The following is a 24256-nucleotide window of genomic DNA, read 5'->3' on the forward strand; positions in this document are numbered from 1 at the left end:
AAATATCAATAACCTCAGATATGCAGATAACACCACCCTTATGGCAGAAAGGGAAGAGGAACGAAAAAGCCTCTTGATGAAAGTGAAAGAGGAGAATGAAAAAGTTGGCTTAAAGCTCAACATTCAGAAAACAAAGATCATGGCATCTGGTCCCATCACTTCATGGGAAATAGATGGGGAAACAGTGAAAACAGTGTCAGACTTTCTTTTTTTGGGCTCCAAAATCATTGCAGATGGTGACTGCAGCCATGAAATTAAAAGACGCTTACTCCTTGGAAGAAAAGTTATGACCAACCTAGATAGCATATACAAAAGCAGAGACATTACTTTGCCAACAAAGGTCTGTCTAGTCAAGGCTATGGTTTTTGCAGTAGTCATGTATGGATGTGAGAGTTGGCCTGTGAAGAAGGCTGAGCGATGAATTGATGCTTTTGAACTGTGGTGTTGGGGAAGACTCTTGAGAGTCCCTTGGACTGCAGGGAGATCCAACCAGTCCATTCTGAAGGAGATCAACCCTGGGATTTCTTTGGAAGGAATGATGCTAAAGCTGAAACTCCAGTACTTTGGCCACCTCATGTGAAGAGTTGACTCATGGGAAAAGACTTTGATGCTGGGAGGGATTGGGGGCAGGAGGAGAAGGGGACAACAGAGGATGAGATGGCTGGATGGCATCACTGACTCGATGGACATGAATCTGAGTGAACTCTGGGAGTTGGTGATGGACAGGGAGGCCTGGCGTGCTGCAATTCATGCGGTCGCAAAGAGTCGGACACGACTGAGCCACTGAACTGAACTGAACCATCTCGTGCAGTTTGCAGACATACCCCACACCCAATTTAACCATCACTAATCAAAACTCACCACCTAATAATGTTTCCTCTATACTAGGATGTCAGATATTGTTCTAGCTCAGTTATTTGGGTGAAAGAGTAATTTGAACCATGCCCTTTTCTCTTTATTTCGTTTTAGATTTAAAATTATCTTTTCATCATTGATTTCTACTTAGGTATACACCTAGGTATTCTTTCTTCTTTTGGGCAATGGTAAATAGTATTGTATTTTTAATTTTGGATTTCACATGTTCCTTGCTAGTTCCTTGACTTTTAGGTCATTTTTAACTGTGTTTCAGCTCCCAAGTTAGTTAGATTCATGCAGCCATTGCTTGTTGAGTTACCCAAATGTTTATCACTCTGCCCATTCTTTGCATCTCTCCTTTCCTCTAATTCATTTTTTTCTTTTTTCTCATAAACTTTCTATATCAAAGTGGTTTTCTTTTGCCCTCACTGTAAAATGAATTCACCTCTAAGTTTATCAGTTATCCTTTCTCTTCCACTTTTATGTTATTCCTTTATCTTCTGACCTCTGGTGGTGGTGTTTTGTTAAAGTGTGATGCGACTCTTCAAGTAGGCTCTCTCTGGTTGCTGTTAAGATCTTTTTCTAAAAAAATAGAATCTTTTTCTATGGTATTCAGTTTTGCTTCTCACCATGAAATGTCTCTTTAGAAACTTTTTTTTTTTTTTAATTTTTTTTCTCTTTTGGCTCCACTGGGTCTTGGTTCTGGCACACAGGCAGGCCGTGTGTCATGTGGGATCTCAGCTCCCTGCCCAGGGATGGAACCCACATCCCCTGCGTTGAAAGGCGGATTCTTAACCACTGGACCACAAGGGAAGCCCCTAGAGCCTTAGTTTTGTTTCTTCTGTTAGTAGCTCATGTTGCTTCCTGAATCTAAGATTTCTTACCTTTCCTGAAGTCTGGAAAAATGTCAAGTCATTTTATCTTCAAGTATTGCCTCTCTGCCATTCTGTGCTCTGCAGCTTCCATGAAACTTTATGTTAGACCTCTTCATTTTGCTTTTCCAGTCTCTCACCCTTCCTTTTGCTCCCTCGAATTTCTTCTAATGAGTTTCTTTCATACACAGTTTCATGCATACAAGTCTTCTGTGTTTAATATGCAGTTTAACTCATCTATTTGAGTATTTTTTTAGGTCATATATTATAATTTAAACTCAAGGAGTGTGGGGTTTCAGTTTGGGAAGCTGATTAAAGTTCTGGAGGTGTACGGTGGTGATGGTTGCACACACTACTGAACTGTATACTTTGAAAGTGGTTTAAATGGTAAATTTTGTTATATTTAACCACAATTTTTTAAAAAATCTGAAGAATAAAAAAAAGTATATCCAAGCCTGGCCTGCTCCCTTCCTGTCCTTACCGGCTGCATCCCTGCCCCAGTCATGCTGTGTAACCTGCTTTATCAGATCCTTCACATCCTTCTCACATACGGGTTTCTTTTTTTTTTCATGCAAATCCTAGCCAAGTGAAATATATCGGTGTTATTTTCTCCACCCCTTTGTGTTTCATACTTCTTTATCAGTAATGTATTCTGAATCTTTCCCAAATTAATTTTAACAGCTGTGTAACAAGCCATTGTACAAGTGAAGAGTAATTTATTTAGCTGGGCGACTTTTATTCCACATAGGGTTGTTTCAAGTATTTTACCCCATCATAAATACCATCATAAATAATCCTTTTCCATGAAGATTTCTCACTGGAGTGTTTATGTTGTCTACAAGTTTGCTTTTTCTGATACTGTGTGCTTTCACCTGTCTGTCCTTTTCTCTGGTTGGTTGAACTCTCTCATACCATTAGTTTCTCCACGTTCCTCAGAACCCAGTGATCCCTCTGCCTTTTGTGTCACCTGGTACTCACCTGTGCAGGTAGTTTTCTCATCAGGTTTGTCCTTTAGGGGTGCTGAGCTCACTTTTGGCAGGGCTAACTAACCAACCTGGGCTGAGAATACATCACTGTCTATGGGAGAATCTGTTTGCCTCTTCCAGGTACCAGAGGGGCAGACACAGTCTCAGGAAAATTTTTTTTTGGCTCCATCCTGAGGCTTGTGGGATCTAAGTTCCCTGATCAGGATTTGAATGAACCCTGGCCACTGGCAGTGAAAACAGAGTCCTAGCCACTGAACCACCATGAACCTTTCCAGGGAAATTCTTGTTCATTAGAAGCTTACGTGTTTCTAGGCCACATTAACAGTACAAATTCAGAATCCAAATATCTGTGAGGAAAGCTTGTGGTTTTAAGGAAAGGGCTCCCCTCTTTTTCGCTGTCAGAGCCCAAGCCAAGACAGACAAATTCCTCCTATCCCTTCCCAGGAGTCAGATTTTTCTCCGGTTCACCCGGTGACAGAGTGGAGCCCCTGAAAGGATGCCTGCTTCATCATGGTGAGTTATTTCTGAGCCCCCAAATTAGGTGTGGCCTGTGGGGTTTAGGTTCCTTTTCTGTTCTTTCTGCGCTTTGGAGGATGCAGTTTATTTAGGGCAAGCTGAATTTTACCCCAGTCTATTCGGCATTACTTGGTGTTTTGAATGATATGAAACAAGTTTTTTTTTTTTTTTTTTTTTTTTAATGTTTAGAAGCATGTAAATTAGCTCCTGGGGGCACAGAGCATGGCAGGGGACTACAGGGTAAGGAAAACACATCATCTTGAACCCTGGTTTCTACACATACCAGCTCTGGGACCAGGGGCAAACACTTCATCTCTCCAAGTATATTTCCTCTTCTGGAAAATGAAGATAAGGTTGATGTGAGGACTATATGAGTAAAGGATATAAAATGCCTAGTACAGTGCCTGCCTGGAACAGACTAAGCACTTAAGTTTTAGTAAGACACTGCTGTTATCTGTAGATAGATTTAAAATCATGCTTGGACCACACCTATTTTTGAACCAAGAGTTTCAAAAGGATGGTGAAATAAAAGGTTATCACATGAAATAAGCCACTGCTGTGAAGGATAAATCTAAGAGCGAGCTAAAGCTGGAGACAAGATTTCAGCACAGAACTCTCTTAAGCAGGAAGGCCACCCTCAAATGGAACAAGCAGCCTCACAAAAAGGTGAGCTGGTTACTTGATTCAAAATCAAAAGCCAAAGGACTGTTTAAAAGGCAGACAGGATTCCTTTACAGGGAAAAGAAAGAAATAGCAGTGAAATAAAAGGAGAAAAAACCACCCAGATAACTGATTTATGACACTAATTTTAAAATCCCGTGAAACTATTTGAAAGGAGAAGACAGAAGGACACACCACAGAAAACGTCAATAGTCCAGGAACCCTTAAGATCAAACTGGAGATTTTTTTAGCTCATTAACACTGGCTCCCACTTGACTCCACTCCACCATCGATCTGCTCTCTCCACCTGTATTCCTGTAACTGCATCATTGTCTTCCTCCGTTTCCGTACAGCCATTCCAAGGCAAATTCAAAAGTCAAAGACATTCCAAAGAGCCAGTCACAGCAAAGTCAGAATTCAATTTTATTTCACATTGATAGAAACCGTGAAAAAGATTTACATTTTCCCACGTTATAGCACAGTATTTCAATGGACTATTTCTTGCCATAAGTTAGATCTTGCTGATTTGTGTCAGTGAAACAACAAGTTTATATTCTTCAAGGTAAAGCAGAATGACTTAGTAAATGATTGTTTAAAAACTGTGAATCCAGACATAAACATATGGCTTCATTACTCACATGCTCTATGTAGTCCATACCAAGTCACTTCCATCATCAAATAGCACCCATTTATGAAGATGCCATCCTAACACTGTCCTAGTCAGCTGGAATACAGCAGAAAAACGACCAGCTCAGAAATATCAAGTGTACATTTTTGGTATGTATTAAATTGTGTGGTAACTACACCACATGTATTGAGTTCTGACTAACTTTTGTTACCCATAAATTTATTTTCAAGTAATTTTAACCGATAGTTTGAAAAATCTGATTATTTAAAATCAAATAATTGCTATTTTTACATTTGCACAAAAGCTAACTTAAAAATATCATTTGACTACAGTGAAAATTTTAAATGAGTCTGTTGGCAGAGAAGAATAAAGCAAAATTTTTGAAATGATTGCTCATTTCCTACAGCAGTCGGTTTCAAACATGTGCAGAATAAGTAAATTCTATGCTATGAGGAGAATCACCTTAGAGCAAATCATCTTAGAGATTACAGTTTTTAAGATCAGTTTTAAATATTCCAGAACATACTAGAATATGAACTAACTATTCTTTCAGTTAATTACAGGAAAATACAACCACAGAATTATTTTCATTTCCTGCACTGAAGATTCTAGTAACTCTGAAGGTCCAAAATGTGGACTAAACTCCAGTTTAGGAAGTAGTGTACAAACTCTGAAGGGAAGTCAGGTTTCTTTCTATAAGTATCAATACATTTTTACTCCACCTCTTCTGTGATTCAGAATGTCAAATTACAGCATATATTGACTGCAAGTGTCTATGGCAAGGAGGCAATATTTGGTCTGTTATGAAGGATAAAAAGAAGAAAGAACATATTTCTAGAGAGGAAAAAAGAATATTAAATAGAACAGAAATCATATTCAGCAAAGAAAAACCTGGTCCCCAAAATAAAAGGGCCATTAATTCTAGAGAGCAATATTACTCTTTATGGACACTTAGAAGCATTATCCCTCTTATAAGAAATAATGTAATAACACCTCATTCTTAATATTATAATCACTAAGTATATAAGAACACATATATAAAAATATGGATACTGCATGGTAACTATGTAATTTGGGGATATGACCATAGTCCTAAGTCACAGCACGTATAAACCCTTTATGTCTTAAATCCTCATTTACACCTGAACAAGTTTTCATTAAGCATACTAGTAATTTTCAAGTGATCTAGTAAAAAAAAGTCCGGTTGCAGTATTTTATGATTTTGCTGAATTACATTTGGGAGAAAGAAGCTGGCTGCTTCATCTATTTTAATACTAGTGTATCCTGGATCATATACAAATACATATAGAGAAATGTCAAAGATCATACATTTCCCACGAGGAGATTTATTTAGTCTGTGTCATTGGTGTATATTTGCAAAACGTTTTAACACTGCAAACATTAGAGGTTTCAAGGTCGGGCACAGGAAGAAGTGTGTGCTCCACTGGACGATGCTGGTGTGCACTTCTACACAAGGCCTCTTGGCGGTGTCAGTCAATGGGAGGTAGGAGCTTATCAATGAACTGCTTGATGTCCATCATTTCCTGTTTGGAATTAAGAGGTCTGATAAGCAGTTACACAAATCAGAAATGAAATCCCTACTAAATTCTGCTAACTAAATCCATGGTGTGCACAGATAAGGTGAAACCACAGTTTTACTACAGTTACATAAAAAGTGGTGACAGAGAAATGAAGCACCAACAGAAATCTGGGAATACTTTCTACGATGATAGTGATGATTGTATTAATACATTCAATGACTGCTCTCGTGTTATGAAGTCCCAGGAAAATGGTATGCACTTTGTTCTGCTGGGGGTCAGGGGGAAGGGGGGTTGAGAAGTGACAATAACCACCTGGAGAAGACATGATACACACACACAACTATTGTCAACTAAGCATCAGTGCCCAGCTTCTAACACACCCCCACTAAAACGATGATGCTATACCAGTAGCACCAAACACTCTGTGCCTTCATGAGGAATCACACACAACCAGCCACCTGAAGGAGGGAGGGCAGGTGCCCAAGACAGGCCTAGAGAGCCGTGGAAGAGAGCCCATCCCCGAGGACATAGCTCCATGCCTCCTACCTGCGGCTCCACCTTATCACTGCCCCAGAACAGGCTCCCTGCTGTTACCCCTGGTGTCTGACCTCACAGATCCAAACCCCAGCACACAGAGACCCTTTACCGGTATCACCTCCAGCCTATTGTACATCCTCTGTGGTCCCAAAGGTCCCTGCAATGCCACCTCCTCCAGCCCCACCGCCTCTCACTTTCTGCCTCAAGCTGTCCATCCACTGTCCTCCCATTTAGTGCATAGGTCCCCTCCACACAAACACAAGTGCCCAGGTGCACCCCCGAGTCCTCAGTGTGCTGACCCAGAGGCACTGAGTTTGGGGTCCTGGCTTGGGTGTGTGTGTGCTAAGCTCGGGGCACCTGTGACAGGATGCCTGCTGTGAAGACCACTGGTTTCGACCTGCAGCCCCTCCCTCCTGGGATCTGGCTGCCAGCCTTGCCAAATCTGATACGTCATCAGGGGTTCAACTGCCTTCTCAGTCACACCTAGAGTCCTAGGTCCCCCGTCCTTCTGGATAAATCTTACTACTTGCCTTCCCTGCCCTTAAAAGTAGATGATTTAGCCAGGCTGACAGGTGCAAAAAATGTTAACTTGGACTGCCTTGGTGCTGAGCAGTCAGTTTTTAGTCTCGGCCTTTTAGAGCCTCTGAACCTATCCTGACGTCCTTCATTCTTAACAAGCGATCATCTTTCTCAGCTTTTCAGAGAACTTTTAAAAAACTTCTAACATAACATACATCACAGTCTGCTCGCTATATAGTCACTTGGATATATACTCTTCTCCCCTATCAAAAATTCTCATTTGAGGGATGTTGTGGGGAGGGAGGTGGGAGGGGGGTTCATGTTTGGGATCGCATGTACACCCGTGGCAGATTCATGTCAATATATGGCAAAACCAATACAGTATTGTAAAGTAAAATAAAGTAAAAATTAAAAAAAATTCTCATTTGAGTTAATCTACTTTAGATTTTAATAAAGGAATGTTTTTTTGTCCTTGAATTACGTACAATGTTTGCAAGTGGGAAGTTGATGAATGAATGTTGAATTAAACGAAATAAACTTTGATCTAAGTCCTACTAACCTATGATTCAATGTGAATTCATTCATTAACTTCTTTTAAACCCTTAAGCCATCAAATGTTATTTATCCTAAAAATATCACATGCAAAAAGTTGCAGAGGTATGCCTGTCATCACTGCTTCCTGTCGTTTACCTGTTGACATGAACTGTGCATCATGCCTGCGTAGGTTCTGAAGGTCACATTGGCTGGATTCACCAATGTCTTCAGCTTCTCAGCAGTGAGAGAACCAAACATCAGGGGGACTAGAGGATCCAGGTCCCCGTGGCACTGAAGAATAGAAATGTCTCTGTTCACGCCACCAATAGGGCCCTGCAGACAACACGACAGAGCTGTGTTATTCACTCAAAGGGGTGGCGCGCTGTGTCAGGCGCGTACAACCAGAGACAGGCACGTATCATACGGCATGTTCTTACATCACAGGTGACATCTGGCCACAGAAATGAAACTCCCTCCATCCTTGTGCCCCCCACCTCTTCATTTAAAGGACATAGGATCACCCTGCTTATATTAAATGTTCTAATGAATCAGTTCCTCAAAGCACATTGTATCCTAGTCATATGTCCAGAGTCTGGACTCAGTATGTTTTAGCTGAATCATGTTCTTCTCAGCTCTTACTTGATTTAAATAAGAAGGTTAATGAACAACACTATGTGCAAGACACCAAAGAGTTACTATATAGTGACATGGAAAAAAGAAAACGCTAGATTTAAAGATGAATTTGAAAATGTCCTTATCCTTTGGTACTGCTTTACATATTGAGTATTTAAAAACTAACATTCTCTGGCAAAATTCTGCTGTTAAGCAGTGAGCATACTGAGCATTCCAAAAACATTATTTCTATGTATTAAAAATAGCCCTAATTTTTGATATAAATCTTACAGTGTACCAAAGACATCAAATATAGAATTCATGACAGCAGGGACTTCTTTCTTTCTTGTTTTAAGGACTCACTCATTTCTTACATTTTCTGCAATCCACAGTAAAAGCAGTGTAGTGTGCAGATAAAGTCTAAATAAATAGATCACAAAGTAAACAGATACTTTCTGTACTTTCAGTTCAATTTGTTGTAAACCTAACACCGCCCTAAAAATTTAAGTATATTACTACTACTAATATGGGGCTATTCTCAACAATATCTGCCATCTCAGAGCTCAGCGATGCCCCGCTGCACGCACGCGTCAGGCACCTGTGGAAACGAAGCCCGCAGTGGCAGCCAGCAGCTGAGAGCGGTGACCCCGGCCAGCTTCTGCTGTGTGGTCAGAGCCGTGTACAGAGATAAAGCTCCTCCCTGGAGAGACAACAGGCAGAGTCAGTGGGGCGGATCTACTGCCAAGAGCGGTGGGAGTGATTCTTGTTATCAATACCATCTGTTAGGAAAAAAGTCACACTGGATGGCTGACATCTAATGAAATAGGCAACCTGGTAGAAACACACGCACCCTCGAGCAGCACGTCCTTCAGGACTTGACTCTCCACCTTGAAGACAGTCATGAGACCCCAGTGACGCCCCAACCAGCCAAGATGCAGTTTGAACAGCAGAGTTCATGGCTGTCCTGACAATGCTTGAGGGGTAGTCCAAATTTATAGTCACTATCCTCTCTGCAAAGTCTTGGGTAGAAAATCAAATCTGGTCTTAAACTGGTATTACTTTCCAAAACAAGAATTCAGGATGATAAGGACTGTCTGGGGGGCCACCTCAGGAGCACTGGCTGGGAGCTCACAACCGCACCCCCCCCCCCGCCCCCGCCGCCCGAAGCCTGTATTCACTCTGGCCCACAGCTTCCAGGGCCACACAAGGATGTGAGAGCCTTTCTCATCTGAGAAATTCACTGACTGTCACGGTCTATGTGGCTGTAACATGTAACATGTAAGCTCAAGAATGGGAAAAGCGAGAGGAAGCAGAGGCCAACCACAGATGGCGAAGCAAGTGAGGCCGACGGGCAGAGAGGCAGACGCCGGGGGAGAGCTACCTGAGTCTGAGCTGCCTCTGAAAGCCTGGCTTCATTCTCATCGCTGGCTTCTGGGATGTGACCCTAGACTCGTAACTTACTCTTTCTTGCCTAAGATGTTAGGATTTAGTTTCTGTCTGCTCTAATCTACGAATCTCCTTAACAGACTCCTGTCTGAACCAAGTGTTCATTCCTATAACCACATTTATGTCACAGTGTGTGCACTACAATGTACATTACCCGTGACTTCCAACAAATACCACATTAACAGCACGTCTTTTTACTGTATCATATCAACAACCTATGTTTCCACTGAATTCTAATTCTAAATGATTCCATAATTCCGACACTGCCCTAATTCAGGTCGTCTGGACACTAAACTGTTGCCTTGGAGGATTTACAGATTGGCAGTGAGGGCAGTTTGAGGGGGTGGGGGGGTGACATGGCAAACAGGTGATGAGCTGAAATTAAGATGTAAATGTCAGTATGTCATAACTGTAGAAAAAGCACCGCAGGTGGGAGAAAAAGTACAGGAAGAGAAGAAAGATGCCAAAAGTAAACATCATACACTTTCATCTAAAACCTGTTCTGCATGACAAGAAAAAAGAGGACAGAATGACATCACCAAGACTGACTTGGCTCCCCTCACCAGAACCATCTACTCCAGAATGGGAACCACAGAGGGATTCTCGAACACAGGGTGTGGCTGGAGCAGCCCCGACCTTGGGACCAGCACAGACGCAGGGGTGGTCAAGTGGCTGGCTCAGCCCCCAACTGGGGTCCCCTTTGTCGGGGCCCCTACTCTGATCCCACCCGACTGGGATTCCAGGGGGTCCGTGGGGCTCGACCCCTGGGAATTTGTGAGAAAAAGAAGGAAGGGATTTTTCTCTTCTTTGACCTTATTTCCCATCAGTCATCTCCTGGGACAGGGCCTCGTACCTGTGTTTCAGCAGTTTTATCTAGAGCTGTTATCATGTAGCTGTTAACAGATACAGCTACGTGTGCGCTGTGGTTACTCAAGAAAAACACATTCCAGGCTCCAATTGATTTCCTTAAATAAACTGACTTTCAAGTCGTAATCTTTAGAGTAAAGCCTATCACTGACAGAGAAAACTAAAAAAGAACTTTCCAGTCCAATCAAACTTAATTCAGCATTAAAGGTAAGGAGTACATCATATTCTGTAACATCTTCTAAAAACAGGACTCCCATAAAAACAGGATTGAGACTTCTAGACAAATACACCAATGACACACCACGCAAACTTTTATCTTACCTGAGAAAATCCTCCCAAAATAATTCTGTTAGAAGGAATGCCGTTCTTCACCTCTTGATCTATCAAAGCTTTTACTAAAAACAACATAAAAAATAAAATCACCAAAAATTAAATCACCAATACTTTCAAAGATAAGTCCACTGATGTGCTTTTCCATTATTAATTTTTTCCTGTTTAAATTGTATCAGTGTATTAAAGGTCAAAACAAGTGAACAACTTGAAGCACTCTCTTAAAATACAAAATTAGAATGTATTTTCAAGAACTCAATTTCGTAGGCACTGCTTAAACTGTTCAATTATTTGTTACGTGATTTGTGAAGCAGTTTTTTCTCTCATCAGTGTAGAGGGATATGAATATTCCTTTATCCACGGTCCATTCTGCTCATATACATTCTATAGTTCTTTCTCTCCAATGAACCCCAGGCTGCTGCTGCTGCTGCTGCTAAGTCGCTTCAGTCGTGTCCGACTCTGTGTGACCCCACAGACGGCACCCCACCAGGCTCCTCGGTCCCTGGGATTCTCCAGGCAAGAACACTGGAGTGGGTCGCCCTTTCCTTCTCCAATGCAGGAAAGTGAAAAGTGAAAGTGAAGTTGCTCAGTTGTGGCCGACTCTCAGTGACCCCATGGACTGCAGCCCACCAGGCTCCTCCGTCCATGGGCATTTGTACCTAAAAGCTGTTATTTTAAAATCACAGATAGTTAAGTACTTTACGTGGGTCGTGATTTACAGTGCTTGAATACTTTGCCTTATTATTTAAAACCCCCAAACACAGTATTAATTTTCCCTATAGCCAATAAATAATGGGGGGGGGGGCGGGGAAACAGATGAATTCTTTTATTTCCGCAAAATATTTCAACACATGCCACTAACTATATTACTCAGTAACTCTCTATAATTCCATTTTTCTTTATAATACTATGAGAATCACAGCACCTTTTACAAATTTACCTCCTTTCACTTTTGATATATATGTAAGAGTTTCACCTTTTTAAGATGAAAATTTCCAAATTTAACTGGCCACAAGTATGAAATATTCTGTGACTTTCTGTTTGCCTACATCAATGAAAGCAAAACGATGCATCTGACAGCATTCAAGTTTGATAAAACGCCATTCCTCCCCATCCACCTCATCTTCATGGACCATAATTAACAGTCCAACAAGGTAAGAGTGATCAGAAAAGAGTGGCATAGTGCCACCACCTGAGTTTAGACAGCTGCATAGTTTTCATCAACAGCAATACAACAACCAAATCTACTATAAAACTTCCCTTACTTACCATTTTCTGCTGCCTGTTTAATTCCAGTTTCATCCTCCAGTGAATCTGGCGAAAGCCCAATAATGTCAAACCTGGAAAACAAAGCAAAGTCCTAAAAGAATTGTTTGATTCTAAGAATATCTACCTTTGATAACTACCTTTGATGGTAACTTCAGAGAAAAAACGCTAACCAGAAATATTCTCTAGAATGTTAAATTCAAAACTAAACTGTTTCTGGGCTTCCCAGATAGCTCAGATGGTAAAGAATCCACTTGCCAATGCAGGAGACACAGGAGACATGGGTTTGATCCCTGGATCAGGAAGATCCCCTGAAGAAGGGCATGGCACCCAACTCCAGCATTCTTGCCTGGAGAATTCCAAGGACAGGGGAGCCTGGTGGGCTGCAGTCTATGGAGTCACAAAGAGTCAGATACAACTTAATGACTAAATAACAACTGTCTCTGCAGGCCAAAGAGTCAACTTAAACGTGTGAATCTGATATCCTGTGAGTTCCTTTTGCACTAAGTAGATGCAGATGCTATTAGAAAGTCACTATCACATAATTTAAAGTTAGAAACACCTGCAGAATGACCCAGGCTAACCTGACACCTGGGGAGGAATCTTCAGCCCTTGAGACACCCGAATAGATGCCATCTCCTCACTTCCCTCCTAGTCACACTGGCTGGAGAGCCCTGCACCAGTGCGGCACCTCGCGCGCAAGGCCTGCACCTGCTGCACAAGGCCCTCGGGCCGCCTTGACCACAGTCTGGAGAGCCTATCACCACTTGACCCTGAATCTGGGTCTGCCCCGCTATCTACTACATGCTCAGACTAAGGTCAGGAGCAATGTGAGGTGGAAGTCTTGGTGCCAGACAGGAATGCTGTCAGAGAGGGAAGACAGAAGAATCAGAGGCCACCGTGGGCAGGAACCTGTGAGAGTTGCCAAGGAATCTCCCATAGACACAGATGAACATTCAGCTAGGTTAGAGGGGGTGGGGACAAGCAGAGGATAAGGTGGCAACACACCAGAGTCCCCACGATACCTTGACAGGAGTGTGGAGACAGGGGAGCAAGTATGCCTGCTGGTTAGGCCTGAGCTAATTGCCTTCAGAGATGGGGCAGCTCCAGATGGCAGAGCCCAGGGGAGATGTGGGAGCCTGAGGCTGAGACAGGAAAAGGTCAGCGGGAAAAGAAGAGTCCTGGAGGCAACAGCCACTCAAGGCTGTGAACGGGCCATGGACATTGGATCCCCCAGTCACCAGAAAGGTAAGACGTTGGCAGGAGCTAGCTGGAGGAAAAAGGAAAACAGGACCCGGGAGTCGGAGTCGTCATTTCTGAGCAGAACTGAGGGCAGGGCTCTCAGAGCAGCAGGAAGAACACGTGGCCTGGACGCGGCTCAGAGAACAAAGGAGCGACTGTGAAGCACACGGGGAACGCCTGGCACCCTGAAGACCCCCAGAGGGCTCATCAGGAAGTGGTCTCCCTACACACCCGCTAGCTTGCCAAGAAGCCGAGGCGGGAGGTGGACGCCCCGTCTGGTCACGGCAGTGAGCAAAGGTGTGTCAAGTGGTGAGAGAGACTCTGCGGCATTTCTATCCACCCGCTCCCTCCTCTTCCTCTACCTGCTGTCGCAGCTCCTTAGGTTTACCCCTGAATCTAAATCATGAGAACCAAGACAGTGAAATAAACGTTACATTTCACTTTAGAACTTTGCAACTTAAAGACAGTTCATTAAAAATTGGATGTATGAAAAAGCAATTCTGATTAAAACAAAAAAAAAGAAAAATTTACACACACAAAGAAAACCCTAAGTAAAAAGTTCTTAGTAAATTAGTGGAGTCTTACTTACCATGATGGCATGGCCATGTTCATATTTAATGTTACAGGCATAACTGGCCTACATGGGGAAGAAAAAAGAAAAACAAGAATAATACACCATAGCACAGAACCTAGTCAACACCATCTTTTGCAGATAATTACTTGAGGCTCACACAACATCGAGTGTGCAATTTTAAACAGATGATCTGCTTAGCTGCATGCACACCTGTACAACTCTGTGCTCTACACTCTCCAAATGGTTCTTGAGACAAGAGCGGCCACTGGGATGGACTAAAGTTGGCAAACAAATATCTTTTTTTATCTACACCTTTACTCGATACTTTCAGACCAGACGTGAGAAAGAAAACAGTGGCCAACATGGCTGGAAATGTCAGACTGGCTAAGGGCAGGGGGGGAAGGGATGCAAGCAATGTACTGCACAGAAAAGGTGACATCGATTCCCGTAGGCTCAAATGACATGTGTGCTGATTTTCTAGTTCTCACCTGCTTACAAGACCTCTAAATAAATAAGGAAAACATAAGCTTTGCCTGAGTGTCCACTAAACCCAACTCAGTTCTGTGCTGACAATGTTGGACCACCCGCCTGCAGCCAGGTACCAAAGGAGAAAACAGACACACTCTAACTACACCTCACCACCATCCTTCTTACTTGAGAAACAAGTCCACCTTAGATGTCACAAAATCTTAGCAAAATTTCCTTGAGGACATAAACTTGCTTCCCTAGGTTCAAAGATAGGTTTACACCAAATTCAATCTGGGGGCCAATAACAATAGAGCAGAAATTCCAACAGCATCAAGAATCCTGTCTCTGGCCTGAGTCATTAAGAAGCACACAGCAACTCTGGCCACATTATGCAGCTGTCGCTGACAACGGTTAAGATGAAGCCTGTACTACAGGATAAGAAGAGGAGGGAACCTTTTCTTACCTAGACTCAGATATTCTTCCTCTTTCATATTTATCCACTCTGCTGCTATGACCACTTCCGAGGCTGAACTACTGACCTGTCAGCACTCGTCTCATCCCACTGGCTTCTCCACGGCTACCACTCCTCAGCACCCTCTGATCTAAGATCTGCTCATCTCAGGGACTTTCTGAATTTGCTCAAAACTTACTAGTATCTTTTGGACACCTAAAAATATTTTCAGGATTCAAAGCCAAATCTTACAGACTCCAAAGTATGTGTTCTCTCTGTGCTGCATCATACTGTCTCTAGTTGATGGAATTTCAAAGGGTTTTCAAGGTAGTCACAAACCTGACAGGTAAATCCCCTTCTGAGACAGCTCATGGATATCCTCAGAACTTAACAGTATCTGTGTATCTACAGGAATTTTCCTGGCTGGGAGTTCAATCAATCTCCAAGAGAACATTATTTTAAATTTCTCAATTAAAAAAAAAAGGGAAGAAAAAATCAAGGTAACCAGGTCACATTTATATTTTAAAGAACTTACTAATCTTTAGTTTGAAGCTGAACATATACAAATGCTTTTCTGGAAAAGTAAAGCTATTATGATGCTTCTTCTCTGGACTCCAAATCGCAAGCCTGAAAACTGGAAACACTTACGCATGCGGGCAGATGTATTTGATGTGGGAGCTTCTGATCCCGGCAAAGGCTTCGGCCCATCCATGCCTGGTGGAGAAGTAACGCCATTAGATACTGTTTTACAGTCCCATTAGTAACAGAATAAATAGTTACTTACATTTGTAAGGACAAATTTTCACCCCTTAAAAAATCATTGCCAACCTAGAAATAACCCAAAGCATGTGATTTCAGCTTTACCATGAGAAGCTCTCTAATGTTTCCTAGAGAGCAGTGTTTTCTCTTTCATATACTTCACTGGGCTTTCAAATCTACAAAGTGTATTTTTTTTAAACTCTATAATCTCCCAACCATGTGTCTAACAAAAGAGCCAAGATAGATGATATAATTCATTTTATATGACGAAAAAACCCTCAGAGGGGTAAAGCAACTGTCTGCTATCTCTCTTTTGCTACTACACCATCAAAAGTAAAACAAGTTTAACATTCGCACCTTGTGCAAATGTGGACATATGTATGTTTAAAATGGAGTAACAGAAAAACTAGAAAAATATAAATATCATCAAAATCCTTCCAGCCAGAAATAAACAGTTAATCTTTTAACATATTTTTTTCCAAGTTCTGCATGCTATCACTGGAGAGGTAAACACAGATTTAACAAGAATGGGATCGCACTACAAACACACAGCTCCCTACTTGCTTACACCTGACATTACACCTGGTACTTTCTACATGTTACCTCTGTGTACACAGATGCTTAGGTTGTGTCCAGCTCTTTGTGACATTATGGACTGTGGCCCGCCAGTCTCCTCTGTCCATGGGATTCTCCAGGCAAGAATACTGGAATGGGTTGCCACGCCCTCCCCCAGGGGATCTTCCCGACCCAGGGATTGAACCCACATCTCCTGTGGCTCCTGCACTGCAGGCGGATTCTTTACTACTGAGCTACCAGGGAAGCCCCATTACCTCTACTAAAGGGTAAAATAAAAGTAACTTAAGCCTTTTTTTTGGATAAAATGGTTTTGAAATAAACATTACCTGCTTTTCTGTTAACTACTTCTCTATTTTAATCCACCTTCCCCAAAAGGGTTAAGGACACAGAAACCTGACTGAAAAGGCAAACACAGAGAGGGCTGAAACGATATTGCAGACCGCCAGTGAATACACACAGAACGAAGGAATGTTTTAGAAGAACACTATTTGGCAACCATCACAGTAACAGATGCAGACAGCAATCATTAATGGATGCTAAATCCAAAGGTGAAAAATGGATGAGAAACAGACATTTTTATGAAATCAAAGCATCTCCCCACCAAATACTTTTAAAGTGCAATTATACTTACTAATTTTATTCTGGAGACACTTGGTAGATACTATCTTAACCAGGTAGTGAAACATAAAATCATCATCAGAAGCACAAAAATCAACCCAGTGTGGGCCTGGGACCCGCATGGCACCCTCTGTGGTGTCCCTACCAAAAGTGACGAAGTCACATAAACCCGACTGAGGGCCACCCCACCCAGGAACTGGTTCGTCGGGGAGAAGGGTCCAGGTCACCAAAGCTAAGAAGATGGACCGATTCAGACTGAAGGAGCCTTAGGAGATTTGACAGCTCAACCTGACCAGCTCACTTGTGATCTGGACCCACAAAGGACACTGCTAGTCAGAGCAGAGGGATGTGACTGTGGACAGTGGGTTTGATGGGAGCTTCAGGTCAACACGAATGGCCTGACTGATGGGTATGCTGTGGCCACATGGCCGTCCCTTCTGCTTACAAAACACACTGCGGCTCTGTGGAGTAACGAGGCAACAGGCCTGCAACTTTATTCTTGAATGTGTGAGAAATGTTAACAACTGGGTAATCTGAGTGAAGGGCAAAGTGAAGTCGCTCAGTCATGTCTGAGTCTTTGCGACCCCGTGGACTGTAACCTACCAGGCTCCTCTGTCCATGGGATTCTCCAGGCAAGAATACTGGAGTGGGTTGCCATGGACCTCTAAATACTACTTCTGTAACTTTCATGTAACTGTAAAGTTATTTTAATAGAAGCAGCTAAAATTTTACACAATGATGGAAGATAACCTGTTAAGTGATTCTATGAGTCCACATGACAGAAGTGAGGAGGGTCAAGCCAAAACCACCAGGGGAGTGGCAGTTAGAGAACCACGACACACTAACACCTGCCTCCAGTGAGACTCACCCACGCAAAAAGCCCTGGGCGAAAGTCCGTTGTACGATTTGCATCATCTAAAAGCACCTCCTCACGACTTGCGCTTACCACACAGGGAAAACCCGGCGGCAGAGAAGCCCGAAACGAACAGACCGCCTTCACCGAGTGACCCGGGACGGCATCAGTAATGGCACAGAGGACCCCATCTGGCTCCCAGCGTGAGGCAATGAATGGGGCTGAACCTCCATGTGAGGAAGTGCCACACAAACCTAAACGAGGGACCAGTCCCATCTGTGCAGAAAGGTAGACATCCTGAGCACCAGAGAGGAGCAGAGGGACTGTCCCAGATTAAAAGAGACTCAAACGCTGCAGCTGCTCAGGGCAGTGTGGCAGGGACTAAAGGGCAAGCGGAGAGGATTACTACAAAGGACATTACTGGGGCAGCTGCCAAGGTCTGTTAGGTAACAGGGTAGACCGATAAGAACATTAAAGAAGTGCTACGCTTCCTGAAGCAGACACTGTTCTGTGGTTATACAGGAGACTGCGCTCATGCTTAGCAGGTAAGTGCCAAAGTTGGGAGGTAAAGGGTCATGGTACTGGCAACTTTTCCAAGTTTAGGCAAACACAGTAACATGTTAGATAGAGCTCAGTGAATCTGAGTAGAAGGAATCGAGGAATCTGTTTTATTCTAGCATATGCTCAGTCACTCAGTCGTGTCCAACTCTTTGCGACCCTATGGACTGGAGTCCACAAGGCTCCTCTGTCCGTGGGATTATCCCAGCAAGCGTACTAGAGTGGATAGCCATTTCTTCCTGCAGGGGATCTTTCCGACCAGGGATCGAACTAGTCTCCTCTCCTGGCAGGTGCAGTCAGGAATCACTGACTCCTGACTGAGTCACAACTGGGTCACTCAGTTACCACTGAGTCACCTGGGAAGCCCCTTTATTCTTGCAACTCTTCTATACCTTTGAACGTATTTAAAAAAAAAACAGTTTAAAAAATACTCTCAAAAGTATTTATCTTTTGGGTTGTAGGATTTCAACTGATTTCATTCTCTTCTCAAATATATCTGAACCTGAATTTTTTTTTACAAGACAAATGTAACATTTCCATAATCATAACAAAAGCTATCTTTATTTTGGAAGGAAAACTGATCTCAAGCAATATAGTGTGGACTAACACATTTTATTACACAGGTTATGCAGAGGAACATGTGGTCAGATGTGTTTCTTGCAGAACTTTTCAGAGCTTTAAACATGCTAGTGCCCACACAGTAAAGCTTCAAAGGGAGAATAAGCCATATCATATTCCCTTTACACTAAGACATAATCTAAGTGGCACCACTGAAAAAAATCTTTTTATAAAAAAAAAATCACCATCATAATAAACACATATAAGATGAATACCAATCTCAGAAACATAAAAATGTGGGGAAAATGACATATGGGAATTGAGAAACTATGGAATTACACAAGGTCTCCCAATCTCATTTGGCCACCAAACACTTTTCATGAGGAATCTACAGGACATAGACTGCTAGATCCAAGTTAAGACAGCACACCTTGGCTGGCCCTGCAAAAAAGAACCTTAACCAAAAAAAAAAAAAAAAGCTGCCCATTTTTATAGCAACAAACTGAATCGCTTAACCCTCTTCACCCTGCAAGTCAACCTGACAAAAGAACTTCAGTTCTCCAAAAACTATCTTAAACACTGAATTACCATTTGTCAGACAGGCTGGTGCTGAATTTTCTCACGTGTTAATGGAACCAGTTAAATGTCAGCTTTCTTTGGTGCCACCCCACCAAGCACTGTCAGAACTGAGACCTCTAATTTTTGTCCTTCAGACTTCTAATTTTTTATATAAACTTCACTCTTAGTCAAGATGTCACAGCTGCTCTCAGCCTTTATAATCTCACGGTGGTCATTTTCGTCACCATCTCACTCTTAACTTCTGTCTAAAGTATCTGGCTACACTGGGGTCCACACAGAACCTTCCTCCAAATGAAGCTTTTTTCTCTTGGCCTGATTCTTCAGGCCTCAAAGCTCTTTATTGGGAAAGTTGCAGGGGACCAAGATGCTCTCTGTCTGTCAGGTAATGAAACAGGGCTTCTCTAAAAACCTCTGGATTAGATAAATGGATAAATAAAGAGGAAAACAAGTCTGTCTTTTTCATAGGACTACCTGTTGCCCATAAAGTCCTATAACCCTTCCCATAACTCCATGTAAGGCATGGACCTCCACTTGGGAGGCCTAAAAGGATACTAGGAATCAATCGCTTTTAAGACTTAATCTAAATCTAGCCCAGTGCCTCCTTGTAAAGACTCAATAGTGTCTTGGCTCCTTTATCAAAATTTGTTTCACTTTCCCTCCAATTCTGTAATTTTGTAACAATTTTATAACAACAACTTGACTGACATTTCAAACAGATAATCCAGGATTCAAATTTTAAAAAGCCCTCAGGACTTCTCTGGTGGTCCAGGGGTTAAGACTTGGAGCTCTTAATGCAGGGGGCCTGGGTTTGAGCCCTGTTCAGGGAATTAGGTCCTCATGCAGCAAGGAAGATCTTGCGCACTGCAACAAAGATCCTGGGTCCACGCAACTAAGACCTGGCATAGCTCCCTGGCTTCCCCCCCCCCCCCCCCCCAAAAAGCTCTCAATACAGAGAAAAGCTGAGTGACAGATAAACCACAGGGCTAAAGCCATGTGTCTGATAAGCCTCCGAACAAATCTTTACACTGCATCCTCTGCCCTTCAACTGATTTGTGAACAGAACATCTAAGATTTCACTCAGAATACTCACATTGATAGTATCTCACTACACAAAATCTACCAGTTCTTCTCAAACTGCCTTGAAATTTCACCTCCAGAAAGTTCTCAAGTGCAAGCCCTACAAACATACCTCCCAACTCTGGCATCCAGTACCCATGGCAACTCAAGGAGGAGTTTGCAGTTATATTATGTTCCAGAAACAGGAGTTGATGCATGACAAATTAAGAGGATGGGGTAAACTGCAGCGGGTGGGGCTGGGAATCAAAAAAGAAAGGATTCTATCTCATGACCCAAGTGTAAGAAATATGACTAGCAGTCTTTTTTTACAGTCCTAGAGTTCTTCAACAGTGAATTCTTGCTCGTGTAGGGGTGCATGACCTCCTTCATCAGGGTACTAAGGATGGTACCTACCCTGTGTCTCCCAATCCATGAAGGAAGATCACCTAGAAGAGAAAAGAGCAACGACTGATTAACACCCCAAGAAACCACCAGAATGTCACAGCCCGGGGCTCTGGTTAAACTGGATACCAGGAGTCACAGAACACTGCCTTCAGCAAGTTAATTATCTCCACAGACCTCGCTGAAGCGGCAAAAATACTTAACTTCTCTCTTTAAAGCTCCTCAGATAACTTACGTGGGGTTTTAGCACTTCTTGAGGTTCCAGTTAGACATGCTTCTGGGCAAACGATCACATTCTACAGAACACAGTTGTCTCTTTCAGGTCAGACCGTGAGAGTCTCACCTACACGGTAGAATTTTTCCATCACAAAAAAGGAGCTTCCCGGGGTAAAAGTTTGAGATCCTCACGCACAAGTTTCCTAAGCAGTGGCACCCCTGATTGGAAACGACACTAAGCCTTCAAACTCTGAGATAAGGGGTGTGAGGTGCGAAAATAAAGTCCTGTTCCTGGGGGCTTAAGGCCTTTCCCATCCACAGACAGGCAGAAACCTGCTCCAGAGCTGCCTGGGGCTGGGGCGCCGTCCGCTCACATGGTGGCCTGGGAGTGGGGTGCCGGGCGGGGTGGGGGAGGTCCCGGGGCCGGGGCGCGGGTGGGGGACTCTGGATGTGGGCGGGGGGCTCAGGATGGGATGGGGGTTCGCGCTGGAGGTTCAGGATGGGGACAAGTGGATCGGGACTGGGGACGCAGGATTGGGGACAAGGGGATCGGGGCACGGGCTCAGGATGGGGACACGGGGATCTGGGCTAGGAGCTCAGGATGGGTACACGGGGCCGGGGACTCAGGATGGGGATGGAAGCTCGAGGGTGGGAAAACAGCCTCCCGCTCGCCGTGACCCCGCGCTCTCCGCACACACCCGGGCCAGGCGGCGTCTATCATCCCCGCCCGACCGCACCCGACCCACCGGCCAGGCGTCCCACCCCCTCCCCCCAGCCCGCGGGCTCCCCGGCGCGCGCCCGCGACCGCACTCACCGCGGCGGTGGCCTTCCGGGCGGCAGGCACGATGGCGGGCAGCGGAGCCGACATGTTATTGCCGCACATACACCGGCTCCAGCGGCCGCGCGTCGGAAGCGGAAGGCGGAGCGGGCGCCCGGCCGGGCCCAAGGGCGTGCGAGCGGCTAGTCGGGCCCGCCCCCGGGCGCGCGCTCCGGCGCGTGCGCGCCCCCCGGCCCCGCGCCGCCCCCCGGCCCCGCGCCGCCCTTCGGCCCCGCGCGTCCCTGCCGCCCTCCGCGCCGCTGCCTGCGCGTCACAATGTCCCGCCGAGTGGCGCCCGGTTGGCTGCGGCCGAGGGCTGCCCGAGTTGACCTCCGCGCGCGGGCCGCGCATGCTCCATGTGGGCGGAGGGCCTGGCGGGCCGGGGCGCGCGGTCACTGCCGACCCCGGGCATCGGGTCTCCGCCCTGCGAAGGTGCGGACTTGGGGCAGCTTTCGCGGCGTTTCTTTTAGGGGCCGCTCCACTGTTTACTTCGGGGGTCCGCTCCCCTCCTTCTCTAAACTGCAGCTGGAGAGGGAAACGGTTGTCACCGAGTTTCCACGGTTCACCAGTGGGCGGATGTGGAGTTAATACTGATTTAGGCACCCTACCACGGGAGGGGGCCCAGTGCCTCTCTACTACCTGGTGAGGTCTGGGAGGAGCAGAGATGGGCACACTTAAAAGTCAGAGTGCCCTGACCTTCGGAAGGTTACAACTGACCACTGGTGAAAAGCCACAACTTGTGAGCTCTGGTCCCGTTTTGTTTGGGAGCTCACTAAGGACTGTACCCTGAGACACAGCCTCTGAGGGCTGAGGAGCATCTCTGGAAGGGGGGCGTGGGCGAGGTCAGCTTCTATACGATTTTGGTCCAAGTGTTGAGATGGTCAAGCAGCATTTCTGTAGGTTTCTGGTAGTCAGGAGAAAATACGGTTTTGGTGCTTTTCTGAAGGTGGGAAGATACCAGTTTGGGTTCATAAAAATTTTCCCCTGGAAGTATCTACTATCTGAAGGCCTGTTCTTTGAGTTTTCTCCTGAAATACAGATGCCTCCTTCTTTACTGTCTGAGCCACCAGGTAAGTCCCTGGATGCCTCATTCTTGATCTCCACCCTGAACTCCTTTCAGGGGGTATTGAAGGTCAGGGACGGTTGACTTCATTCTTGTAGAACCAGACGGCAAATGACATTGTCTTAATCTAGTGGAGAAATTTAAAGTTATATTGTTGTCTAGATGCTAAGTCGGCCCCATGGACTGAGGCCTGCCAGGAACCTGTGTCCATGGGATTCTCCAGGCAAGAATACTGGAGTGGGTTGCCCGTTTCCTCCTCTAAGGAGGAGGTCTGGGTCTTCCTGACCTAGAGAGTGAAGTTGTGTGTCCTGCATTGCAGGCAGATTCTTTAACCGAGCCATCGGGGAAGCCCTAAAAGATATATGCAATCTGTCAAAAGAGTAACAACCAGCCCCAAATGGAACCAAGCCCTTTCTGCCAGGCCCGCATCATCACCAAACTGAAATTCACTACCTGAACTTGTCGGTTTCAGTCTCTGGCAAGAAGATGTCAGAATCAGTCTGGAGTTTCCTGGTGGGCATGAGGGTGTTAGAGAGCCTGGTAGGATCCCTTCCATCTCCCCCCCAAAATGAGTTAATCTGCTCCCTCTTGATGAAAGAGGAGGGTGAAAAGGCTGGCTTAAAACTCAACATTCAAAATACTAATATGGCATCCGGTCCCATCACTCCATGGCAAATAGATGGGGAAACAATGGAGACAGTGGCAGACTTTATTTTTGGGGGCTCCAGAAATCACAGCAGATGGTAACTGCAGCCATGAAATTAAGACACTTGCTCCTTGGAAGAAAGCTATGACCAACCTAGATAGCATATTAAAAAGCAGAGACACTACTTTGCCGACAAAGGTCCGTCTAGTCAAAGCTATGGTTTTTCCAATAGTCACGTATGGATGTAAAAGCTGAGCGCTGAAGAACTGATGCTTTTGAACTGTGGTGTTGGAGAAGACTCTTGAGAGTCCCTTGAACTGCAAGGAGATCCAACCAGTCAATGCTAAAGGAAATCAATCCTGAATATTCATTGGAAGGACTGATGGTGAAGCTGAAACTCCAATACTTTGGCCATCTGATGTGAAGGGCCAACTCATTGGAAAAGACCCTGATGCTGGGCAAGATTGAAGGCAGAAGGGGACGACAGAGGATGAGTTGGTTGGGTGAAGCACTGACTGGATGGACATGATTTTGAGCAACCTCTGGGAGTTGGTGATGGACAGAGAAGCCTGGCATGCTGCAGTCCATGGGGTCACAAAGAGTCGGACACGACTGAGCGACTGAACTGACTCTTGTTCCCACCTTCTTTCT

The 24256-nt window shown here is 44.5% G+C and overlaps 1 protein-coding gene across 1 annotated transcript; it reads right to left on the reverse strand.

The window, feature by feature from the left end:
* Positions 1–4299: 4299 nt before the first annotated feature.
* LYPLA1 (lysophospholipase 1) lies at positions 4300–23693 on the reverse strand. The gene is made up of 9 exons (XM_069600029.1): positions 21894–23693; positions 20876–20907; positions 15553–15618; positions 14001–14048; positions 12173–12243; positions 10895–10968; positions 8859–8960; positions 7805–7981; positions 4300–6061 (listed from the first exon to the last, which is right to left on the reverse strand). Exons 1-9 carry the CDS (start codon positions 22245–22247, stop codon positions 6008–6010), a joined length of 978 nt encoding a protein of 325 aa, XP_069456130.1. The 5' UTR covers positions 22248–23693; the 3' UTR covers positions 4300–6007.
* Between the last annotated feature and the right edge of the window lie 563 nt (positions 23694–24256).

The sequence above is a fragment of the Ovis canadensis genome, chromosome 9 (assembly GCF_042477335.2).
Source record: "Ovis canadensis isolate MfBH-ARS-UI-01 breed Bighorn chromosome 9, ARS-UI_OviCan_v2, whole genome shotgun sequence".
NCBI lineage: Eukaryota > Metazoa > Chordata > Mammalia > Artiodactyla > Bovidae > Ovis > Ovis canadensis.